At 37.8% G+C, this 26,858-nt stretch overlaps 1 protein-coding gene and 1 pseudogene across 1 annotated transcript in view; both read left to right on the top strand.

Moving 5' to 3' along the window:
* Window positions 1–20,061, top strand: part of FAM227A (family with sequence similarity 227 member A) — a 31,676-nt gene extending 11,615 nt beyond the window's left edge. Inside the window, exons 5-15 of the mRNA XM_063308571.1 lie at window positions 1,564–1,710; window positions 2,590–2,691; window positions 5,675–5,779; window positions 10,327–10,450; window positions 11,632–11,739; window positions 12,597–12,661; window positions 13,761–13,875; window positions 16,676–16,794; window positions 17,270–17,427; window positions 18,413–18,562; window positions 19,627–20,061. Coding sequence (XP_063164641.1) covers window positions 1,564–1,710; window positions 2,590–2,691; window positions 5,675–5,779; window positions 10,327–10,450; window positions 11,632–11,739; window positions 12,597–12,661; window positions 13,761–13,875; window positions 16,676–16,794; window positions 17,270–17,427; window positions 18,413–18,562; window positions 19,627–19,762 — 1,329 coding nt within the window. The 3' untranslated portion in view covers window positions 19,763–20,061. The remainder of the gene's footprint in view (window positions 1–1,563; window positions 1,711–2,589; window positions 2,692–5,674; window positions 5,780–10,326; window positions 10,451–11,631; window positions 11,740–12,596; window positions 12,662–13,760; window positions 13,876–16,675; window positions 16,795–17,269; window positions 17,428–18,412; window positions 18,563–19,626) is intronic.
* LOC134501681 (U2 spliceosomal RNA) lies at window positions 12,704–12,859 on the top strand (annotated as a pseudogene).
* Window positions 20,062–26,858: the final 6,797 nt, after the last annotated feature.

The following is a 26,858-nucleotide window of genomic DNA, read 5'->3' as shown; positions in this document are numbered from 1 at the left end:
AGAAAAAATGAAATCCTAGCCCTTTCTGTACATATGTGACATATTTATACCCATTTTGTATTATTTCCACACCCACTGAAGCTTTTGGCCTCACTCTTAAATGTTAAATGGTTCCCCACTCCTGATTTACACAATAATTTTGAATATTCAAGGAATTTTTTTTAAAATACTGTATATTTTATTGTTAAAATATTGAAATACAAAAGAAGAAAAGAAATGAGATAGAACAAAAAAAAAACTACGTATAGATTAAAAAACGAAAAAGGCATAGTAAAAACTTTCTGATGATAGAGCCTCCCCTTCCTTTCCATTTGTTTCCCCAACCACTAACCATAGTTTGAACATTTATACTTTACATAGAACATTAGTGGTTATTACTAATTTCTATGTAAGTCCTAAAAACGGTATTCATATTACATTCAAGAAGTTTCTGAATTCATTATCTTATTGTAGCCTATAAAATAACCCAGGATCTGTATCAAATCCATATTGTAAATAAGAGTTGAGGGTGAAGGCCAAACTAGAAATGAAATGGAACACCTGGTAGGTAATTATTAGCTAGGGTGGGTGGGAGTTCTGTCAGAATCACTGGGAGTGGAAGATAATCCTTTCCTCCCTTGAGAAAATCTTCCTCCTACTTGCACTTGCTGGTAAGCCCAGGGAAGTAAGCTCTGACTGGTATAAATGACAGCTTTCTTTCTTTTATCTACCAGGATCTAACCTTTGTTTCAGGTATACCACAGCTTGTATATCCCGTAGTCTGAGTTTGGACTATGATAATATACTCTGTACAAAAATGAAAATATTATTTTCCTAATAATTATAATTAAATTAATTATTATTAATTATTATAATTAAATTAATAATTAAATAAAATTCAGTATTCATAATTATAATAATGAAATATTGTTATGGAAATAATGTAGAATCTTCAGCAGCCAGAGTTTATTGTTGTCATCCTGCATACATCCTGTATGTGAGGACAAAAGTTAAATACTCCTCCATGCTTGAATAAACATATGCATTTTCCCTCCCTTAAAAAATTCAAATCCTCTAATATTGGTTTTTTAGAAAGAAATGTTTAAAAGAGCCAATAAAGAGTTCCTGGGTATTATGTAATTTGGCCCACAGTCACACGCCGAACAAGCAGATTTAATCTACAAGCTCCATAAGGATCAGGAAGCATAAAGTAGTATGTTCTGGCTTATTGCTGTATGTGGTAATCGTCATTTTACTTAGCCTCTTATAATGTCTTCCTTTAATCAGATCTGAGGCTTGAATCCCACTTAATAAGTCTTAGGTCATCACTATAAGAACAACTGGGGCTTAATTTGCTTGATACAGTGAGAGACACTCAAGTCCACAGTTTAGACTTATTTATTAACCCATTATGTTGAACTTAATGTATTTTGGGACAATCTTGCACCTTGATTAAAAGACCTATCACGCCCATTTTATTAGGCATAGGATGTTCATTTTTCCTAAACAGACTGCCCCAGTAGAACCCACTGGATTTTGGGTCTCCTATGTTTCTCATGGATTATTTCTTCCTTTGATCCCTAGATGGTCACAGAAAAGAATAAACTTGTAGAATTGTATCATTACCCAGGATATCATAAGGAGGAACTGACACCACTGCCCAATGGAATAGAGCTGGATGAAATTTTGGAGAAAGTGATTCGTGCTCAGAGTAAAACTGTAGTTGGGAAGGTACTTCAGACCTTCAGTATTATGTGGCAATACTCTTATCTTCTGGAGAGAAATGGTAGGGATAGATTACTTATGTATTTACTTGTTTCAGTGTCTATTAGCACTTGATATTTATGAGCAGCCATAATGCCCAATGGTGGTGACTGCACATGGTATTTGTTCTTTTCATTGCCCAGCTTCAAGTGAATACAGTAGATCTAATTACCTTTCTAATTAAAGGAGTATCTAGACATAGCCACCCGATAAGAACAGTAGACCTACCATTGCTCAGTTAAACAGAGGATAAATGTTGTGTCTATGTGCTCCTCTTCACTTCATTCTCCCTTCTGTCTTATTGTGATTGAAAATGTTCATAGTGTACTACCATTTGTCATTACATCCAAAACTGGAAAGCTTATCTCAGATGCCATGCTATAAAACCAAGGATGCAAGAATCAACTTTCCTGATTGACAAACTGAGATAAAATCAGTTTTGTAGTTTGAATTGGTTAAGAGTGTGATCTTAATTATTCTTTTCAGGTTTTAACTATGCTTCCTTATTCAGATTAGCTCAGTCTGGAGAGGTGAGATTCAAGGTGACTTAAACCCCTTGCTATTACTGCTTAATATAGTTCTGTTTACGCCCCCTAGGTCTAAGGTAAACAAGGATAATGGAGTAAAATATACAGAAAAATACTCTTGCCAGACAGTTTTTAAAATATCTTGACTAGCTGTTCCCAGCTGACCTCCTCCAGATGTGCAAGATAGCAAGTCTCAGTATTGCCAGACTTTGTCCCTGCTCAGAGGGAAGTCAGGGAATTGCAGTTCCACACATATGCAGGTTATTACATTAGGAAAGAAAGATCCAGACTATGGTGTTACTCTTTCGTTTCTTTGCAGACACAGTGGGCTGTGAAAATGCTACACAGGTTTCTTGATGCTCCATGCACCCGAGCTGTTTTGCTGGATAGTTTCTGGTGGCAGTTCCTACACCTGTATCATGTAAGGATAAGGGATAATTATTATTTTTTTATAGTAAATTTTATTAGGTTTGAAGAAAAGAATAAAAAATACTAAAAAAACAAAAAAGTGCAAAAAAGTGCAAAAACAAAAGAATTTTTTTCAAATTTACTTCTTCTGCTTCTGACTTTTAACAGCAAGGATATACAAAAATTTCCACAATCAATCTCTTACTCTATATTAAATCAAAACACCACATTATTTCTATAAGTTATCCCACTTTAACACATAATAAAAATCACTAAGTACTGTACAGTTACTCCTCCCCCTTATATTAAAATAAAGGGGAAAAAAGTTCATATAAACCTTCCAAACCTCTTTCTTCCCTCCAAAAGATAAAACATATTTAATTGTTCCCTTCCTACCACTATTCTATGCATTTCTGTCTACTATAATAAGAATCAAATTAAAAAGCACATGTTGTCTGCTATTATACTTAATAATGCAACAACTTTAATAATCCCAACTTAATAAACCCAAAAAACAAAAACAATTCAAAACAGTAATTCCATATCTTTAAAAGGGAATAACATCAATCAAATCCTTAAAGCAAACCAGATAAACATTCTTAGCATCAAATTCTTAAAGCAAACCAGATGAACATTCTTCAACCCTTATCCCACTTCAAAATAAACCAAAGCAGTTACATATCCCCACAATGTGCAGAGAGCTTTCCTCTTGAAAGACTCAAACAGCTCAACTGCCCCCCTCAAAGATTCCAGCTTCTTTTCATGGCATTCCACCAGGAGACTGATTTTACTTACGGCTTGCAGATCACTCTCTTCCTTAGATTTCTCCAACTCCCTTATCCAATCTTCATCCAGCATCTCAATAGAAATCCCAATCTCAGTCTTAAAAAAAATGTTTCTATCACTCTTAAATTCCTCAGTCTCATCCACATCCCCAACCAGATGGCACATTTTTAGATCTCATATTTTCCACAATATCCTGGATATGTTGCATAAAGCTCGATAAAAGTCAGAAGAAAACTGTTTAAAATCCTGGTGAAAATCAGAAAGAATATATTTGAAATCCTCCATGTCTCACACAGTAGATTATGGTGCCCCCTAGGACTTAACCAGCCAAAGTTGAAGATAGGGAAGAGTTCTAGAGTGTGTTTACATAAAGTGAGAGTGAGATAGCAGACAGTTCTCAAGGGACAGTGAACAGAAAGCTGAAGGTTCAAATCAGCCGATTCAACATGTAGGAAAATGCTAATATCTTCAAATTTAATACAAAAATAATAACAGGAAGACAGTTGTTTAGTTTCAATTTTTGGAATTTACTTTGGAAGGAAAATAAAATCCAAAACTTAAAAGATTTCTTTTTTAAAAAAAAAAAGTAATCCCAAAAATAATGTTAAGCACCAAGAGAGCCAGCTTCTCCTTGCTGTAGAAAGCCTCTCTTGGGATACATATGCTTAAGGTGTGTGTGTGTGTGTGTGTAGGTGATTTAGAAATGGGGTGGCCAGTCTTAGTGTCCCTTTAAGGCTACAACATGGCTTGGAAAGTGATGAAATCCCCGCCTCCCAGCTGGCTTTTACCAGTTGAATGTGAAACACTGTTTGCAACCTTCTGGCTGCAACCAGCTGTCTGGAGGACAAATGGGATGGTTCCAGGTATTCTCCTTGATCCGGAGAATGCTTCTGGGCTTCAGAAAAACCTGCCTGAGTTACCGTGTTGTCAGCTCCACCCACTGAACCAGAGGGCACAGCCATTCAGTCCACCATTCCCACCAGAAGCCCAGAAGCCATCTATATCTCTAACATGTTGTATACAAATATAAATTTACAATAACGTATTCAAAACTTTGAAATAATTGGTAAAGAAAAAATAGATTTTTTTTTTAAAAAAAAGATCTTATAACTATTGCTTTAATTTGGATTTTTGCATTAACAGGAGTGGGCTCACTGGCCTAAGTGCCCCTTCCAGATCTCTGATTCTGTACCAAATAATGTTAAAACAATGATGTTGTTAAAACCAGTGAGGTACATATTTATTGTATTCACTAAGTATTATGTTAAAGATTGTGTAGAGAGGAGAGAAAGAATCATATCTGATCATATATCTAAAAAATGTTTATATTGCAAGGGCATCAGACTTACAACACCACAAGATTACTACAAGGATAAAGCAGGAGGAGAGAAGCAGACAGTACCTATCTACCTATCTACTTATCTATCGTATTTTTGGAAAACCCATATATGATTCCCTCCCTCCCTCCCTCTTTCCTGGCTAACTTGTGAAGTTTTATGAATGACTGTGGCCATTGTAGGGATGTTGTGAGGATACTGTAGGGAAGTAGTTTGTTCTTGCTTTTGTTTCCTCATTCCCCACCAAAAAAATTCTGTTAAGTAAAATTATCTGATTAGCCTGGAATTGATGGATAGCTTTCTTTTGTTTGGGAAACTTGAATTATCTATATATTGGAGACCTTTTGGGAAAAAAATTAGGAACATAGAAAAGTAGATTTTACTGGAAGCCTGGGATAGAGGAGAATATTAAGTTTTACTTTTGACAATAATAAAAATAAAAGCCATCTAAAATCTAAGTGTTGATACAGAACTGTCCTTATAACCCCTAGAAGTATAGGATACATGCCACAGATATTAATTAAAAACTTAGGTAGATTGCCCTTAAATGATAGCACTGAAGAATGCTGATGAACCTCCAAAGTCTGTAAGTTAACATTCATACTCTATATTATGCTGAGCTATAGCTTTCAATTTTCAAAATTCAATTCAAAAACAATGATGAATATAATAAGTTCCAGTTACTGATTAGGCAACTGTATTTTAAGTGAGCTGAAGTTTCTAAATACTTGTCAAAGGCTGTCCCATTTATAAATAACTATGCTTTTACCGTAGGCTTCTTGTAACTACAGTTTTCCTTCCTAGAATTCCATTGTCACTGTGGTTAAATAAATATGCCTTCAATAACCCTGCATTTTATTCTTCTCCCAATAGCCTAATCGAGAAATACAGGGGCATTTGTTTGAACGTATTGCAGAAAATTATGCCTGCATTCTGTTACGGTATCACAAGGTTTCCAACCAGGAATGCATCCTCAAAGTGAGTAAATATTTTAAGAAGTATTGGATTTTAAGCAGCATTAATGTTATTTTTTAGAATCAAATCTAGAGTGTGATATGATGCTTTAAATTTCAGAAATACAGGAAGTAGTTTTAAATGTAAGGGTTAAAGTCAAGAAATGGGTACTGTTGAATATTACACTGAAATTTCCTTTTGAAAAATCAACTTAATGGCTCTTTATTTTTGTGTTAAATGTGTGCTATCTCTTCTCGATTCCCAGTTAATGCTGATGCTTCCCCCTCCTAGGAAGATGAGATCAAAATAAATATCCACTTAATCCAGTATTCTGTTTTCATAAGTGGTCAGTGTTTCTGGGAAGCTTGCAAACAGGACATAATGGCAACAACTTTCCCCTGTTGCTTATCTCTAGGATCTGGGTTTCAAGGAATATGGAAGTTCACCTGAATGTGCAAGTTATCTCTAGCTTTCATTAATAGGCACTCATTATCTGTGTAATTCTCTACATCATTTTTTTTTACTGTAATTTAATCCTCCAATAGCATACACAGACATTTTCTATTCTTACCCTTCTGGCAAGCTATGGTTTTTGAGGGCTAAGCTAGATGCAACATTAGCACTTCAGCAGTTATGCAATATTTTCCCCCAGGTCTGTTTCCATAGTATGGCAGACTGAGCTTCTAGTTATGAGTTACCCTTTCCTCCTCACTGTGAATTATCTCTCCCTTACCTGTTTATTCTTGAAACAAAAACTTCTTATTTTTATGTGATGTTTTAATCCTATTGTGAAAACTGCCTAGAATCAATTCTGTGATTGAGACAGCATACAAGTTGACAAATAAATAAAAAAAACAGTTGCTATTGCTAATTATATTTATTTATTCATTTATTTATTTATAATTATATAAACAGCTAATTATATAAACAGTATCAGTTCGTTTTTGCCTTTAGTATTTGATCATGTATCTCTTTTTAGCCTGTCTTAACTGATAGGGCCACCCAAGATGGGAGGGTCGTGACAGAGAGGTCAGACTAAATGCGATCCCTGGGGAAGGTAATGGCAACCCACCCCAGTATTCTTGCCGTGAAAACTAAATGGATCAGAACAACCAGAGATATGTCGGTATACCATCGGAAGATGAGACCCCCAGGTCGGAAGATGGTCAAAATGCTACTGGGGAGGAACAGAGGATGAGTTCAACTAGCCCCAGATGTGATGACGCAGCTAGCTCAAAGCCGAAAGGACGGCTAGCGGCCGACGGTGCTGGTGGTGAACGGCGAATCCGATGTTCTAAGGATCAACACACCATTGGAACCTGGAATGTAAGATCTATGAGCCAGGGCAAATTGGATGTGGTTATTGGTGAGATGTCAAGATTAAAGATAGACATTTTGGGCATCAGTGAACTGAAATGGACTGGAATGGGCCACTTCACATCAAATGACCACCAGATCTACTACTGTGGACAAGAGGACCACAGAACAAATGGAGTAGCCTTCATAATTAATAGTAAAGTGGCTAAAGCAGTGCTTGGATAAAATCCAAAAAACGATAGAATGATCGCAATTCAAATTCAGGGCAAGCCATCTAACATCACAGTGATCCAAATATACGCCCCAACCACAGATGCTGAAGAAGCTGAAGTAGAGCAATTCTATGAGGATCTGCAGCACATAATGGACAACACGCCTAAAAGAGATCTTATTTTCATCACAGGAGACTGGAATGCTAAGGTGGGCAGTCAAATGACACCTGGAATTACAAGTAGGCATGGCCTGGGAGAACAAAATGAAGCAGGACATAGGCTGATAGAATTTTGCCAAGACAACTCAATGTGCATAACAAACATTCTCTTCCAACAGCCTAAGAGACGGCTTTATACATGGACTTCCCCAGATGGACAACACCGAAATCAGATTGACTACATCCTTTGCAGCCAAAGGTGGTGGACATCTATACAGTCAGTAAAAACAAGACCTGGAGCTGACTGTAGTTCCGATCACGAACTTCTTCTTGCACAACTTAGGATCAGACTAAAGAGATTAGGGAAGACCCACAGATCACCTAGATATGATTCACTAATATTCCTAAGGAATATGCAGTGGAGGTGAAGAATCGATTTAAGCGACTGGACTTAGTAGATAGGGTCCCGGAAGAACTATGGACAGAAGTTCGCAACATTGTTCAGGAGGCAGCAACAAAATACATCCCAAAGAAAGAGAAAACCAAGAAGGCAAAATGGCTGTCTGCTGAGAGACTAGAAGTAGCCCAAGAAAGAAAGAAAGCAAAAGGCAACAGTGATAGGGGGAGATATGCCCAATTAAATGCAAAATTCCAGAGGTTAGCCAGAAGAGATAAGGAATTATTTTTAAACAAGCAATGCGCGGAAGTGGAAGAAGACAATAGAATAGGAAGGACAAGAGACCTCTTCCAGAAAATTAGAAACATTGGAGGTAAATTCCAGGCCAAAATGGGTATGATCAAAAACAAAGATGGCAAGGACCTAACAGAAGAAGAAGAGATCACGAAAAGGTGGCAAGAATGTACAGAAGACCTGTATAGGAAGGATAACAATATCGGGGATTGCTTTGACGGTGTGGTCAGTGAGCTAGAGCCAGACATCCTGAAGAGTGAGGTTGAATGGGCCTTAAGAAGCATTGCTAATAACAAGGCAGCAGGAGACAACGGCATCCCAGCTGAACTGTTCAAAATCTTGCAAGATGATGCTGTCAAGGTAATGCACGCTGTATGCCAGCAAATTTGGAAAACACAAGAATGGCCATCAGACTGGAAAAAATCAACTTATATCCCCATACCAAAAAAGGGAAACACTAAAGAATGTTCAAACTATCGAACAGTGGCACTCATTTCACATGCCAGTAAGGTAATGCTCAAGATCCTGCAAGGTAGACTTCAGCAATTCATGGAGCGAGAATTGCCAGATGTACAAGCTGGGTTTAGAAAAGGCAGAGGAACTAGGGACCACATTGCCAATATCCGCTGGGTAATGGAAAAAGCCAGGGAGTTTCAGAAAAACATCTATTTCTGTTTTATGGACTATTCTAAAGCCTTTGACTGTGTGGACCATAACAAATTGTGGCAAGTTCTTAGTGGTATGGGGATACCAAGTCATCTTGTATGCCTCCTGAAGAATCTGTATAACGACCAAGTAGCAACAGTAAGAACAGACCACGGAACAACGGACTGGTTTCAGATTGGGAAAGGAGTACGGCAGGGCGGTATACTCTCACCCTACCTATTCAACTTGTACGCAGAACACATCATGCGACATGCTGGGCTTGAGGAATCCAAGGCTGGAGTTAAAATCGCTGGAAGAAACATTAACAATCTCAGATATGCAGATGATACCACTTTGATGGCTGAAAGCGAAGAGGAACTGAGGAGCCTTATTTTGAAGGTGAAAGAAGAAAGTGCAAAAGCTGGCTTGCAGCTAAACCTGAAAAAAACCAAGATTATGGCAACCAGCTTGATCGATAACTGGCAAATAGAGGGAGAAAATGTAGAAGCAGTGAAAGACTTTGTATTTCTAGGTGCAAAGATTACTGCAGATGCTGACTGCAGTCAGGAAATCAGAAGACGCTTAATCCTTGGGAGAAGAGCAATGACACATCTCGATAAAATAGTTAAGAGCAGAGACATCACACTGACAACAAAGGTCCGCATAGTTAAAGCAATGGTGTTCCCCGTAGTGACATATGGCTGCGAGAGCTGGACCATAAGGAAGGCTGAGAGAAGGAAGATCGATGCTTTGCAGCTGTGGTGTTGGAGGAAAATTCTGAGAGTGCCTTGGACTGCAAGAAGATCCAACCAGTCCATCCTCCAGGAAATAAAGCCAGACTGCTCACTTGAGGGAATGATATTAAAGGCAAAACTGAAATACTTTGGCCACATAATGAGAAGACAGGACACCCTGGAGAAGATGCTGATGCTAGGGAGAGTGGAAGGCAAAAGGAAGAGGGGCCGACCAAGGGCAAGGTGGATGGATGATATTCTAGAGGTGACGGACTCGTCCCTGGGGGAGCTGGGGGTGTTGACGACTGACAGGAAGCTCTGGTGTGGGCTGGTCCATGAGGTCACGAAGAGTCGGAAGCGACGAAACAAATAAACAACAACAAACTGATAGACAAGTCTTCCATGTTCAGGGAACACTTTTAAATTTAACAAGTAATTTAACAAGTAATCATTCCACATTTGCCAGTAAGCAGTATAGAAATTTTTGTAATTCAACAATGCATGTGAAATATTAATATGACCCATTGGTCTGCATGAACTGAGAATGCAAAAATATATATATATATCACACACAAACCCTTGTGGCTGCACTCTGCTGGAGGAAGGTTGGTTATAGATAACAAGATGATTTTCAGGGAGGCCTGAGTGCCATCATTAAACTTCTAATTGAGGGACTTGTGAAAAGGTTTTAAGGAGGCTTGATATTCCTATAATAGTTTGAAAAATAATTGGCTGAGAAATTGAAATACTCAAAACACAACTGCCATAATTTTATTTGAGATTCCCCCCACTCCTGCTTTGTTTGAGTCTTTAGTTTTTTCCATCACTACTGAGTCAAGCTGTGTACATCTGCTTCTGCTCCTGTTTCCCGAGGTCCTGGTTTAATACCTCTGAATTCAAGGCCCAGCTCTGTGATGTATTCTTCGAGTGGCTGGGAGGTGAGATGCCCTGATATCCTTACTCAAGGAATGGATCATACAGGTTTTCACCAGGGATTTGTGTTTCTTATCATGCAGTACCACACTGGGTTTGGCAGTATTTCTAAATATGATCTACCTCACTGCCCTTCAGCTTACTTTGCTCATCTTGGGTGGGAATCAAAGGATCAATCTACTACTTACACCTTCCAGAAATTAGCTTTTTAAACTATTGTAACAAAAATGTTGATTATGGCATAGGTTTTTGTGAACTAGAGGCCAGACTATGCCATAATAATAACACTTTAAAATGTTGTGAGATTCTGTGTTGTTTCAGCTAGTTATGTGCCCAAGGGAATTTGTCCATGTATTTCTTAAGCGCAGTATTTCTTATGTCAATTAGGTAACTTCTTGAAAAGACATTTAAATGCAGCATGTAATATGGCATATGGAAGAATGCTTTTTATAGAGGTGACAGCATACTCCATGCCTATAGTATTTTATTAGCTTCTGGTGGTATAATCCTTTTATAGTTATCCTGCAAGAACTCAGGCAAAAGATCTGAAAAAGGGTAGCAATATTCTGTTTCCAAATTTTTCCTAATTGCTTGAATACTTGGAATTCTACCACCCTAGGCAGCTACTGTGCTGTTAGATAGGCTGGTTGTCCCTGTTTACCAATATATACCACACACTAGCCTTCCATAACGTACTACCTACCAGATACGTTAAAGTTCAATTGTGTTGCCTAAGCTGCTTAGAAATTATAGGAACTGAAGTCTTAACATATTTGGATGGCCCAAGTTGCAAGGTATATGCACCAAAGGCTTTTTCCCGTTATAAACTGGTGGTTCATAATCTGAAAAGAAAACATGATGTAGGGCTGAAACTAAGCAGAACTATCCCTCTTGGCTGTCTGAATGGAGACTGCTTGGGAACAACAAACATTGAGCTCTTTAGAAATTTTTAAATAATCTGATACATTTAAGTAAACTAAAATGTTATGTTATTTGCAAACATGTCATGTTGTATTCATTTGAATTCATTTAGTTCTTTAAATTGTTTTAATTGTGGTCTTCCATCAATTTCTCCCTTTCACTCCTTTTGTTTCAGAATAAAAACCAAGTTATATACAATATCATCCAATAGATTATGATAATGTTTTGTTTTTCACCATGAATCCTTTTTTGCACAACCTTGTAGGTACACTGCATGAACCAAGAAGTTTCAATAAATGGGATTACTCCCAGCTGGAACCAGAACGATCCAGGAGAGAAGATTTGATGTCAGGAAAGAAAAAATTAGGGACTGGTAAAAATCCTGATCAAATTTGTTTTCTTTCTTATGTAAAGGAAAATGGTCAGTTTTTAATGAAGTATTTTCTCATTATGAACTGTTACAAAGTGTTATGTGATAAAGGGGGAAAAAAATGACATCAGTAAAATTTATGCTAAGGAGTCAAAATGAAATCAAGCTTTGTATAGAGTTGTCATGGATTAGTGCTAAATACATGTTTTGCTTGCAGAAGATCCCAATTTTAGATATTCCCAATTAATAGCATTTCAATAGAGAACATGAGGAATCTTCTTGCCAGAGTATAATGCAGGGCTGGATAGATCAATTGCCTTAATCAGTACAAACTAGCCCTATCATATATTCTTCTGAGTTTTCAAAATTAATTTTTTAGCCAAAGCTAAAATTTATATGGGGGTAGATATTAAAGTAAAACATTATTAACAGTACACAAATCTTAAAGCAAAGGTCAACTAATGTGAACAGATTAATCTGAAAAATATGTACACAATTTGTTTACTATTATTCTACTTAAGATTTTGTAGAAGGTGAGCATTACTGGATGAAGATGGCTATTGCAGGTCCTATTACTACTTTCTAACCCACTCTATCACATTAACTATAATATAAGCATAGACACTTGCTTTAGTTTTCTCAGGATCATGTACCTGCACAATACCAGAAATTTCCCATATGCAGATAAATGGCAAGCTAAAACAGCCATGATCATAATATGCCTTAGAAATCAAGAGCATAGATTGTATGTTTCCACCACTGTCTCTCTTGAAAATAAGTTGCAAGTATTGTAGAGAGTGTGCACTGGATTCAAGGCAGGGATTTCTTGATTGCATTTCAAGTTTCTTTCATTTCTACAGGCACTGGTGTTCCCTTTGAGAGCTACAAGCAATATACTTCTATGGGAAAGGCCCACGTTCAGAAGGTAAAATATGAATTAGTTTAGATATCTATTAGTATTGGAGGTATCGCTTCTCGGCCTTTTGGCTAAGATCAAGTGTAGTGTAGTAGTATTGGAGATAAAGCCATTTCTATTTCTGTTCTGTTTGGGATGTGAAGAAGAAAAGAATTCACCAAATGCTAAGGCTGGATTTCATGTCAATTAGCCCTTTAAGAACATATTTTTACAAAAAAAATCAAAGCAATTTTTGCAGCAAGCAATCATACACGATTATTTGGCTTGTTCTTTTCAAAGAGCAGAGGATCTTTGATTGCCAAATATATAGTGAAGTGGCTGCATGGATGACTGTTAGGGCACTTCCCCAGCGTCACCAGTTTCACTTCCCAGTTCCTCAGAAATGTTTTTGCACCAACCCACAAGTGTTCTCACTGCTACCAGCCTCTCCATGAACTAACTAGTGCTCTTTCCAGTTGACCAAAGGGGAGAGCAAAAATCATGGTCTGTCTTCTCTATTCTTATCCTTACCTCACCACATTTGTTTTCAGAGAGAGAGAGAAAAGCCAATTTTTGCTCAGTTTAAGCCTATGAACCTTGATTTTAACAGAGAAGGGAAAGAGCGAAGAGATGGGACAGTGCAAGAATTCTTCCCAAAGTGAACTAGCTGAACTATTAACATTGATAATTACCATTATTGTGCTTTCATCACAGGCACCTACTGCAGGGTTCCTCAACCTTGGCAACTCTAAGCTATGCAGACTTCAACTCCCAGAATTCCCCAGCCAGCTTTGCTGGGAGTTGAAGTCGGCACAGCTTAGAGTTGCCAAGGTTGAGGAATCCTGACCTACTGGATAATACCTGTGACAAAAGTGCCTGGGACAGTTTTACAGCTATTGAATTCAGTAAATGATCCACATCATTGTGGGTGTTCATGTAGCCTTTGAAGAAAAATGCCAAGATACCTGCTCCTTCTGTAATACCTTACTACCCTTCTAAAGTCTTCCCCATCATCCACACCATTTGAACTCCAGTTCTTTTTCCTAAGGTCTAATATCTTAATAATCCTAATATAAAACCTTAACATGATATTCATGTTTTCTTCATCTTTCTTCTTCTGATCTTGAAGCAGACTCTTTCAAGAAAAGAATTTAACAGATCCATTAAAAAAGCCAAGAAAACTGCATCTGGGAAAAAAGATCAAAAGCAGCTTTCCAAAAAAGTTAGCAGATTGAAAAGTGAAGGTAATATATGCAGAATCTTCTGCAGTAAGTACCTACTTTAACAGTGCATATGTCAGACTTCATTTTCAGACTAAGGAAGCAATAATAATGTACAATGCTCTCTCCAATTATAAAAAAGTGTGTTATTTTTATATATCACCCAACCACATTCCTATGACAGAAAGATACAAATGTGTTATTTAGTTGGTTTGTAGAGAATTCACAAGAAAGTAACTTTGTATTGCTGATATGTACTGCAAAGAAGCAATTCTGTGCTTGTCTAGATCATAAAATATTGCATTTTCTCCTAAGGATTCTGTGGAAGCACAGAAGTTCTAGGCTGTTGTGCTTCCATAGCATCAGCATTGTTGAGCTGATTTATTTTCAGGTCAGCTTCTTTGTAACTGAAAACTCTGTAAAGTTACAAATGTTTTTTAAAATGCTGTCTAACTTTGCTTCATCCCTCTTCCTAGTTTGATGGCTTTGTAACTCCACCTCTATACCAGTTACCCAGACAAAGCTCTTGTTTACTGAGTTTTTTTTTTCCTTTCCCCTTGGTAGAGTGGTGATGGTAAGGGGATTTGTTTTGCTGCACGCTATTTATTTTCACTGCTTGTTCTCAGCATTTCAGTTTGTCAGAACAATCACAGATCAGTTTTAAACTACTGAGAATCTGGGGAGTGAAAATGATACCTGTGTGGAAGTGCCTGTAAAGTAATTTCAGGTTTTTATAGACTACCACATTTTGTCTATGTGCGTCCCTTCCCAGCTGATTGCACCAGTTCAGTTAGATGCACAGTTTGGACTTTCAAACTAGAATAGGTAATACAGTGCTTATCTGCCACTACAGAGCATCCCATTTCTGAGTATTACATAGGAGAAGGATTCCTTTTTCTAACTGTGGTACAGATCAGAGAATTTATCCACAGATGTAGTTCATGTGGTTCAGAAATCATGGTCCAAGAACAGGGATTAAAGGGAAAGATTAAAGAAATCTTGATTATATTAAACATTAATTTAATATGATCAAAATTTCTTTAATCTTTCCCTTTAACTTGTGAAAAGCCCTGTGTCAATACAGGGCTCTCCTGAGACAAGCCTCCTCTTTGGCAGTAAGTACCTCCTGGAATGCCGTATGACCATTCCAACTATCAACGTGGACCAGGCATTTTGGGTATTCTGCTGAAGAGGAAGTATAGAAGAGGAAAGCCCCAGTTGCTGCAAAAAAAAATTTAAAAATGGGGAATTTATGGTGTTGAAATAATGCTAACACCACACAGGGCTTTCTTGATATATGCTTTCTTTTCCGTAACATTTTCTGGAGTGCCACATAACTAAGCAATGTCACTTGGATATGTGGTCATTCCAGCAGTGCTGCTGAAGCCCCTCTCTGAAGAATGCCATGCCACAGTGAAGACTGTAAAAGGGGTGGGGGAGGACCAAAAGTTTCTTCACCACTTCCCATATTTAATAAAGTAAGTGCAAATCTCTAGCCCTCCAATGAGAACTCTTTCAAAAAGAGAAAAAAAAATTCAAAGGATTAATAGGGTTTTGAACAGCATTAGTAGAAAGATTCTGAATATTACAAGATGTGAATGCAGTCAGTTACATGTTTTTCTAGGATTCTTTTTAAAAAACAAAATCATAAAAACACTTGCTGAACCCAAATATTACCCTAATAATACAGATTAAAAAATTGAGTAGAATTTTTACTGATCTGCACATCTCAAAAGTTACATATGATGAACTCTGCACAAGTCAGCCCTCTATTGTTCTGGAAGATCTTTCTAATTATAGGCCAGTCTAAATACTCAATTTTCAAGTAAGGTGATTGAGCAAATGATGATTCTGTAGCTCCACAATAATACAAGTTGAATCAATTATTCATTTATTTATTTATGACATCTTTAAACCTCAAGGAGTCTGGGTAGTATAAAGGAATAATGGAAACATAGCCAAGACAATGTATACTATGATAAATATAGGAAATTCAGAACATAACTATTATTATTATACTAACATTCATACCTGCTAATTGGTGCAGAGCACAGTACATGGATCATATGATGCATATATTGAACAATTTGCCCAAGCTTCTAATTGCCTCCCAAGCACAATTTAAGTGCTACTGTTGATGTCTAAAGCCCTAAACAGCTTATGGCGAAAACATCTGTGGACTACATCTGTATCTATGGATCTGTACAGTTATTTAGATCAGCAGGGGAGGCTCTTCTGAAGAGGTCTCCACTGCCAGAACCTTAGCTATCAAGTATGTGGGAAAGAGTTTTCTGCTATGTGGCTCCCAAGCTATAGAATATGCTCCCTAAGGAAGTGTGTTTGGTTCCCATTCTTCCAGTATTTAGGAAGATGGTAAAAATATATCCTTTTCACCAAGCTTTTAAGTGTCAATTATTTTGATGGCTCATCTTAATTTTGGTTTTAATTATATTAATTTTGTTGTTTTCTGCTTGGTAATTTTTAAAAGCCAGCTTGAGTGTTGGAATAAATAGAGTTGTGGTGTAAAATCAATAATAAATAAAATAAGCGTGCCATGGTAGCAATTCCTCATCATGTATAAGAAAGCCTAAGATTACAATCTCAATGAAATGTAATGAAGAGCCCTGATTGTGATCTGCTAATAGAACAGTGTATTTGTTCATCTGTGAGGTCTCCTTTCTTCCAGACCTGAAAAAGAGTAATCTCTCCTTTGGAAAGTAAACTATACATATTACCTATTTATTGATGGGTTATTTGAATATATAATTCCTGATAAATAAATAGATAACTGATTAATACTTATCAAATGGATGCTATTTTTTAGAAATAAAGCATGCTGCATCAAGTAGTGACCAGCTTAAAGAGGATAGCGAGAAGGATGCATGGAGCAGATACCAATATTTATCCAAAAAGAAACTAAAGATAGCTTTGCTTCCTCGAGAGGTGATATCATTTATGGATAATAAAAATGTTAAAATAATGCAATTATTAGTGGATCTGGGTAAAATAAGAATTTATTCCTTACTCCTGTCCAAATTAGCCTTTGACTTCATAACTTAATTGTCCTCAATTATTTCCACATATATTTGCTTGATTTATTTTGAGATTAGTGTATGTTGGATATTGTATATCAGAATATTCATATACAGAGGGAATATTATTTACCAAAATTCGTAAGAGAATCTAAGAAGAAAATTATCCAGATTACAGATTTTCCAATATATGCATATAAAATACGTTATCAGAAATAGCTATACAGAAACAATATCTAAACAGTGACCATTGTGAACAGTTTTAAATATATTGCCAAAGTTGTGGCATAATTATTCACTTAAGATAAAAACTATTCATCCTGAATGTTGCTTTAGTAATAGATTTAGCCCTGAAGAACTAATCGCTGTGTTTATTTACTTTCTAGTCACACTCAGCTTGCTGTGGTCCTGAGTTTACGTGGCATCGCTTCAATATTAGTGGTCATAGCCCTCTAATTCAACATTTCTTCCAGAAACATGGTGCTGAATCAAAATCGGGATGTGACATCTTTCTTTCTAGGAGGGAGATAAGCAAACCAATACCATATCCTTATGATGTTCAGAAGAGAAGTGATGATGGAAAGTTCTTAGGACTGAGCTTCATGGCTCACATATTCTTTTACAGTATAATCTATTAAGAAATGCATTGTTAAGCTTACATATAAATGTCTAGGTCATTAGAGTTTTATCCAAGTTCCTTTGAATTTAAATGTTTTGACTTATTAGTAAAATTTAAGCTTTGTAAAGGAGGTATGATAGGCCACTGAGTCAATTTAAAGATAAGAGTGGTTTTCTAACTGGTTTGGGTGGAATCTTATCATTTCTCTAAACTTTATGAGGGATTGCTCAATAATGGTAGCTAAATATTCGTAAAGAACAGCTCTGCTCATTATTATACTCTTTATCTTCCCCTGAAATAATATATAACTTAAACAGAGCAATATGTGTCTTCTGGTAAGCAATTAAGCGGAATTGACTTGCCAAGACTCCATATGTACATGTTTACAATAATTTCAAGAAACGCGGTGGCGCTGCGGGTTAAACCGCTGAGCTGTCGATCGGAAGGTCGGCGGTTCGAAACCGCGCGGCGGGGTGAGCTCCCGTTGTTAATCCCAGCTCCTGCACACCAAGCAGTTCGAAAACATGCAAATGTGAGTAGATTAATTGGTACCGCTTCGGCGGGAAGGTAACGGCATTCCGTGAGTCATGCTGGCCACATGACCCGGAAGTGTCCTATGGACAACGCCGGCTCCAAGGCTTAGAAACGGAGATGAGCACCGCCCCCTAGAGTCGGACTCGACTGGACTTTACGTCAAGGGAAACCTTTACCTTTACCTACAGAATGAAGGGATTCTTCAGAGATGAAAGAATGTGTAGGACAATATCTAGAATATTCATCTATAAACTTGCCTTTCCCCCCCCAGATCATTAGCAAAATATTTTGAGGTGTGGGAATCCATTACCTTTTCTTTGTGGTTTGCTTAAGAAAAAGAAATCTGAGTAGAATTTTCCTTTACATTCAAATTCACTGATTCTGCCCAAACATATGCAGAAGTAATCAAGGAAGGTTTTCATATCCTCCACCAGAGGCACAAAGCCTTCAGAAAACGTTATTGGCAACAATACAGAGCAATGAGGAATTTTGAGGAACAGAACAAGTATAACCAGGAACTTCACAGGTACATAAAGTGTATATTGAAACTATGTAATTTTATGCATATAATGTCCACATTTTAAGACTGTTACTGAATGCAGATGCAGCTTATGTATCACCCATGTTCTTTTCTTCCTATACCTCTTTCAATTTTTGTTTCTTACCAACTTGTCTGATGAAGAGATCTTACTCATTATTTTGTAACTGAATTGGCCGAAGAAATCTTTTGGTTTAATAAAGAATTGAAATGAATTCTAGCATCACAGTATCTGCATGAGGGAAACAGGGCTACCTCTAGGAATTTCCAACTTCTTACCCAATGCATTTATTGTTAATTCTTATTTCTTCATTCACCGCTATGAACTATTCATTACACTAACCCAATACATTGGTTTATAGATTCTTGCTCTTTTTTATTTTCACACTTACATGCTTTATTTGCCCTGAGCTTCACAGTTCAACATATCCAAGCCTTTACTTTGTACCATCTGTATGTTGTCCCTAAGAATTTGCATTTTGTTGTGTGGATGTTACATTTTTCCTGCAATTAATGTGCTTTTTTAAATCAGGAAAAAAAATCCCAGTAAATTAAATATATAAATGTTCTTCTTTTCCTATGCTGGAGAACTCAACTGCTTAAATACTTTTAATAAGATGACAGCAGCAAGTTCTTATTCTACCACCACTCCTGCAGCCCAGTTGTCTCTCCATCCCCACCCGTCCTCCATTATATTTCGATGAAATACAGTATGCTTATTTATTTATTTATCTATCATATTTCTTCACCACCCATCTTGTATAGCAATGACTTTGGGTGGTTATTGTTTTAGGAAAAGAATTTGCAGTGCACTCCAAGTAGTTGGAGTGTAATTTGGACTCACTATGAAAGGCCCTGTGTATGTATATATGTTTACATACATTTCAAGCATTTACAAGTTGCCTGCTTGACAGCTTTATCAGAAAATATGGCTTCAGTCTTTAGCTGTAATCATAACCTAGGTTTCTTCTCAGCTTTAAAATTAAAATAATTTCTACTACTTACACTATTCAAATTAATTTTAAGTTTTTTCTTGTCACCCTATTCTGCAGACAAGCTATACTAGAAGAAATGAAGAAGAGAAAGGCACAAAAACAGAAAGAATTGCTTTCTTTCAGGGATGGGCAGACTAGTTTAGAACCTTCATCCAGGCTTTCAAAAGATTCATCTGGGAAACACTATAGTTAACTTTGATGTCTCCTTTTGAATTGAACAAGGATTAAATTCACTGGAAGCATGTTACAGAATGACAATTTAAATAAAATTAGTGAACCTCGGTTTGGTACTAAATGTAAATGCATTGCTAATAGACACAAATGAGTGCTGCTACATTAAAGGAGAAGCATAAGATTGTTTGAGAACACTACTGGATATAGTTTCTTTTATTACTTCTGAATATGGCATGTATAATTCTTTCCCATTATATTTCATTTTGTTGTTTCTGTTATCATTCTTTTTCCAGTTTAAGAATATATTGACTCTAAATTGGATTAAATTGCAAGGTGTTATTTTTCTTTGTCCTCTACACCCAGCCCCAATAAAAGAAATTTTAAAAAGTATCTATTTTTAAAGAACAGCATTTCCAAATATTAAAAAATTTATCCATATTGCAATATATTATGTGTTTTTCAACTTATGCTAGCACTGTTATGTCTATAATATGCTGTAATTATGTTGTAATTTAATTATGTTGTAATTAAATCATTACAACAATTGATATGGATTGTAAATATATAAAATTAAGAGAAGTCATTGTTTCTATTCTGTTTGTCAGACCTCACCTAGAATATTGTGTTAAGTTCTGAGCACTGCCTTTTAAGGGGGCCATTGCTAAACTGGAGCATGTACAGAGGACAATGACCAAGATAATAAGGGGCCTAGAAGTTTAAATTTGTGAAGAACCATTGGAAGTGTTGAGTATTCGTAGTCTGAAGGGAAAACTGGGGAGGCATGATAAGTCTTCTCAAGTATCTGAAGGGCTGCTATATAGAAGTTGGGGCAGAATTGTTCAAGTTGTTCCTGAAGATATGACAGGAAAAATTGAGCTTAAAGGAGGTAGATTTCAGTTAGTCACAAGAAAAAAATCCTAACAGTAAGAGCTGTTCTGTCTAGCTGCTCTTAATCGTTAGGAAGCTTTTTCTTAAATCCATTATTTTGTGTCCTTTGGAATGATACAGCAGTGTTGCTCAACCTTGGCAACTTGCTGTGGAATTCTGGGAGTTGAAGCCCACACATCTGGAAATTGCCAAGGTTAGGAAACAGTGATATAGAGCAAGGCTTAACCATCTTCTGTGGACATCCTTTCAGGCTTTTGAAGAGTACTATTATATTCCTGCTCAGTCTTAAGTACCCTCTTCATAGTACTTAAAGATTAGTCCCAAGGTCATCCTTTTTCTGAATATGTTCCAGTTCCTCTGAATCTTCAAAGGGTGTTGCCAAAAACTGGGGAGAATACTTCAGCTGGGAGTCTGACAAAGCAGAATAAAATTGGATTTTCTGCCCCAGGTGTCTTGTGCTATTGTGCATATGCTGCAATCATCCATGTCACAATCACTTAAACCCTAAAATCCTCTGGCACTTAGCCAAGGCTGAGAGCAACCTGGCATAAGCAGAACCCAGAGTTTTCTTTTCAGACAAGTCATCCTGGGAATCCTCTACTGGAAAATGTGACCAGTAAGCATCAACAGCCCATCAGAGCAACTGAAAAGTGCAACTCTTTTTTACTTTATCATTTCGGACAATCTCTAATCATTCTTCATCATGCCCTACAACTGGTGTCTATATGAACTGAAAATATCTTTATTTGCATTTCTATTGTACATGAATAAATCTACTTCAACTTGTCCTTGCTATGAAATAATAAATTTATTTTGGACTGTGAGAAACCATTGTACTGTATAGAAGCTGTGTATTAAATGGGTGTCAGATGTATTCTTGTGAGAGCAAAATAGTGGAATTATTACTTTACATGACGGGAATCTATACTTCTGTTTGTTCTGTCAATATATTGTATAACACTAGAATCACTGTAAAAGAGTATCTGAAAAACCTATTCCTGCCAGGTGGTAGAAAAAGTTAGCATGTTTGGTAGAATCAAAAACTGCTAAGAGATCCAGGAGACCTAATAGGGGCATGTTGCCCTTATTCAGTAGCTGGTATAAGTCATTCATAAGGGGACTAAAGCAATTTTCAGCCTCATAACCTAGCCAAAAGCCTGATTGAAATAGCTTCAGAAAATCAGTACTGTTCAGATGTCTGGAGCTGTGTGGCTATCACCTCCTTAATCGTGCAGTATGTACAGTGGTCCTTAAAAGTTTGAACTGTTTTGAATTTTCAACTACAGGTAGTCCTCAGTTAATGGCCACTTGTTTAGTGACCATTCAAAGTTATGACAGTGCTGAACAAGTGGTGATTATGACCGGTCCTCAAAGTTCTGGCCATCCCAGCACTCTCGTGGTCATGTGATCGCGATCTGGGCACTTGGCAACTGGCTCGCACGTAATAAAGCTTGCAGTGCCCTGCAGTCACATGACCGTGATTTGTGACCTTCTCTGCTGGCTTCCCACAAGCAAAATGAATGGGGAAGCTGGTAATGAAGGTTGCAAGTTGCATGGGTAAGTCTTCCCCACCTGCACACCCTCCCCAAGCCTCACTGCGCTTGTACCATGCCTCCATAGCCATTTGCACACCCTCACACACCCTCCCCCACGTGGCAGTAGCCACCCCAAGCCCTGCCACGCTCACACTGCGCCTCCCTGGCCACCCATGCACCCCCTCGCTCCCTCTCCCACCCGGCATCAGCCACTTACCTGCCTGCTGACCTGCTTGTGAGCCACCTGGGACTTGCAACTTCCTGCCAGCTTCCCCCACTGACTTTGGTTGTGGGAAATCGGCAGGAAGTTGTGAGGAGGTGCTTGCATAATGACCCATGATCCTTGCTTAAAGATAGCAATGGGGACTGCAGGGATTGCCATTGCTAAGTGATGTGGTCACGTGACATCATGCTTTACGACCACTTCCTTTAGCAACAGAAATTCCGGTCCCAATTGCCATCATAACTCGAGCACCTGCATTTCTGCATAAATATGACCTAAAACATGGTCTGTTCTCCACACAAGTCCTAAACTAAAGAGAACCCAATTAAACAAATGAGTAAAAAACATTACACTTGTTTGTTTATTTATTAAGGAAAATAATCCAAAGTCCAGATTCCTCCTAGTGCCCTCATTTATATGAACAATAAAAGGAGAGTGCCCTCAGCCCAAAGACCTGCCTAAGGGGCTTCTAAAGGGATCCAAAGTCAACCGTTTGTCAGTAATCCCACTGATGGCAACTTTGACACTTCAGGGCAGCAAGTCTTTTAAGCCTCTGATCCAGAAAGTTATTGAAATCCTAGCCAAATGGTCTCTGACAGAGTCAAAGGCTTCACCCCACTTAACATTTCATTCCAGTTTGCTGAAGAGCCATTGATAAGCACTCTTTGGACATAAATTTTGATGCAGCTCTGCATTTACTTAAATTGTCATGCCATCTAACCCAGACATAACTAGCTTGCTAATCAATATATCGTGAGGTACATTGTTTAATGTTTTGCAAAAATTAAGATATGTTACATTTACAACATTCACACAATTGGTATTACTCAAATAAAAGAAATAGTTTGATAGGCTGACCATATTTCCTCGAGACAAAAATGGGACAATAGGATGGAAAAACGGGATGGGGTTAAACTTATGTAATATTCCGTATTCATGAAAAGGTAAGATGATAAAAAAAGTTTTAAAGAGTTCAACAGTATGATGGTTTACCTTCTTCTGGAATTTCAATTTTTCTTTTTTTACTTCCAGGCTTAGCTTTCAGTCCTGGTATTTCTTGATGGTCTTCAAGTACTAGCCAGTATGACCCTGCTGACCTTTTTGAGGTGAGCCAAGGTCAGCTTGGTGCTGCCACCTAGCTAGGTCAAGAATTAATGCAGCACTTTCAAATGGGTTCACAACCCAATTGATACAGACTCATAGCAACCATCTAGTCTATTATGTTATCCATTTCAGTTTTTACAGTGTGATGATGTGGATGTCATGGCTGAAGGGGCATGGTCATCCACTAGTATACCAGCGAGTGATATATTCAGCAACAATTAGTCCCAAATGCAGTTCAGCCAAATTGAAGCCTTGGACCAATCTTGTCTGGACCCTAAAAGAGGTTTTGTTTGTATGGGTTATATTTATCAATATTTATTATATCAAAAATTAAAATTGACATTTGTAGAATATTTATTTATTGAATCATGTAAAAATAACAATATTAAACCCATTAGATATTAACATAAAATATTTTTCATGAAAAAACCTTATATTTTTTAACAAATAAAAAATAATAATGAGAAGAGTGACCTTTTAAATTTTTGCAAATATATTCAACATCTGGCAAATAACTTTGATTTTGTGAACCCCTGAGTGGGTCTTGGGGGACCCCCAGGGGTCCTCTGACCACATTTTAAGAAACAGTGCTCTAGACTAAAGTATCTCAGAGGCTCTCTCGCAAATGACATGAACAGGGCCTTCTCAGTTGTGGCATCCTGGTCTCTTCTGCGAGAGGTTTACCTGCTATGCACCAAGCCAGTGCCTTTCTTTATTTTTTCCAGGATTTTTAAAGATATGAAATTCTTTCACTGCATTTTAAATATCTGATTGTCCCATATAAAGGGGAGACCTCGCCATATTCCTCTTGGGTTTTCTTTGTTTTTAATGGTGACTTAATTGCAATCTTTCTGACTTAGCTACCAGATTGCTACAATACTATAGCAGGATTAAAGTTCTCAGTGTTGTGCAAAATACACCTTGATCCTAACTTTATAGGCTGAAAGAAACCAGTGCTAGCACTCTGTTTCAAGAATGATCTGATCAGTATTCTCCCTCTTGTCCTAATAAGCAGACTCAGAAAAACACATCTCTCTTGTGATTAGCCATCCATATGACGATTTTGATAAAACAAACAATTTTAGTAAAAAGCCTGATAAACTCATGAAGCATTCTCTGTAAGCCAATTAGAGAGACTAATTGTAGTAGGCCTCAAAAAGTGAGTTAGCAAATTTATTCTAATGAGGAAAGTTAAGAGGATGGACAGGACGTGAACTTGCTGCTGGAAAGGCAATCTATGCAGTCTTGAAATTCGGCAAACCATCTAGTCTGATTTTTTTTTCATTCAAAATAGCAAAAGGTGCTGAACAAGCTGGCTAGTATGTCATTCCACAGGGCTCAGTGGCGAGTTCAGGTGCGGCAGCTAGGCAGAGTAAGTGGCTGGCGCGATGAGGTTCCGGCAACCTGTTCCAGTGTTGGCTTCCTTTTATTGGTGCAATTCTCCCTTTTTCACGCGGGAGCCAATCGCACCTCCCATTGTTCAGCCTGCCTCTCAGCTCGCCTAACGTGCGCTGATAGGCAGTTTTTTAAAAAAACAGGACAAAATTGACATTTACATTAAAACGATGGGTTAGTCAGGAAATGGGGAAAAAAACGGTACTGTCCCATTCAAAATGGGATGTATGGTCAGCCTATTAATAGATTAATCTGTCAACATTTGTCCTTAAAATATCCATGATGACTTGTCCATATACTGTAGTTTTCTAGATTCTTACAGATTATTCTCTTTGATATGCTGTAGAATCTTCCCAGGCATTGATGCCAACCATTCCCTGTATATTTCTTTTCCTTCTTTTTGATAGAAGGGACAGCATTTGTGTGCCTCCAGTAATCTGGCATGTTGTGGCTTTCTCAAAGATAATGCATAAAACATTGGTCTAGTGTATAGAGTGCAAGGATAATTTACCTGGCCCAATTCACTAGATCCTGGAGATTTAAATTCATTCAAAAAATTTAACCATGTTTCTATCAGTCTCAAGCTTTAATCCAGCCCTTCATCCTATATTTTTATAGCATTCTGATGGAACACATTCTTCTCCTTAGTGAAGACTGAACCAAAATAAGAGTTGAGTAGCCTTGCTTTTTCTTTATTACCTGTTAGACTTTTGCCATCTTCACTGAGCAGCTGGAATACTGATTCTTTTTGTTTCCTATCTTTATTATTTCAATATATGTAAGAACAAAGCTTTAGCTTTTATGATACCCTTACTACAGTTCCAGACTAGCTACATATTGATTTGATTGGTTGGTTGATTGATTATGTGCCACCAAGTCAGTATCAACTCTTTCTGACCATATAGATAGATTTTCTCCATGACCATCTGTCCCTAACCTGGTCCTTCTGGTCTTCCAAAGTTGCACCCATTACCACTGTAATTGAGTCCATCCACTTTGCTGCTGATCTTCTCTTTCCTTCCACTTTCCCCAGCATTAGAGCCTTCTCCAGAGAGCCAGGTCTTTGCATAATATGTCCTAAGTAAGATAATTTGAGTCTGGCTATTTGTGCCTCTAGTGAGAATGCTGGGTTGTTTTGTTCAATGATTCATTTGTTTGTTTGTTTTGGCTGTGCATGGTATTCTCAGGCATCTTCTCCAACACCAAAGTTCAAAAGTGTTCATACTGTTCCTATACTGGTTCTTCAAAGTCTAGACCATCATACTTTTAATGAGCTATTCCTCTTTCCATCTCCTTTATATGTCTTTCCCAGCCATGGTCCAACAGCTCAGCCCCAACACCATACTGGCACAGGCTATTCATAGGCTACACCCCACTTCTAAGTCTGAATCTAGATGGCTCTCACTTACTAACTGCTGGAGACAACAGGCCAATTGTTACTCAGAACCTACAGCTGGTCCAGGCTGTGGCCATGCAAGCAGTTATAGGGGCACCTCGGTGCACCCATGCAAGCTGCCTGGGTTTCTGGGAGCAGTTCAAGGTTCTGGTCAACATTTATGAATCTCTCCATGGCTCAGGGACTGTCTTCAGTTGTTTCTGCCCATCCTATCAGATCTGACTGGGTGGGAATGCTCCAGGCCCCTTCAGTTACACATCTTGTGGGGATTCGGTGAGATGCCTTCTCTGCCTTCTGTTCTGCTCTCCAAGGTCTTTCTGGCCGCATCTCTGCTCTGCTTTGGAAGGCCTTGGAAACCTGGTTTTCCAAACAGGCCACGAGCCAGGGTGTTCTATGATCCCACAATGATAACTGAAGAGGGATGGCTGAAATTGTTTTTTATATACAGTACTTCCTCATGGTGAAAGGTGAAAGGTCCCGAGTCATGTCTGACCCTTTGGGGGGGACGCCGCTTTCACAATGTTTTCTTGGCAGACTATATCGGGGTGGTTTGCCATTGCCTTCATCAGTCGTC

Source organism: Candoia aspera, chromosome 7, assembly GCF_035149785.1.
Source record: "Candoia aspera isolate rCanAsp1 chromosome 7, rCanAsp1.hap2, whole genome shotgun sequence".
NCBI classification, from domain to species: Eukaryota; Metazoa; Chordata; class Lepidosauria; order Squamata; family Boidae; genus Candoia; species Candoia aspera.
This window is presented reverse-complemented; position numbering and strand designations above follow the sequence as displayed.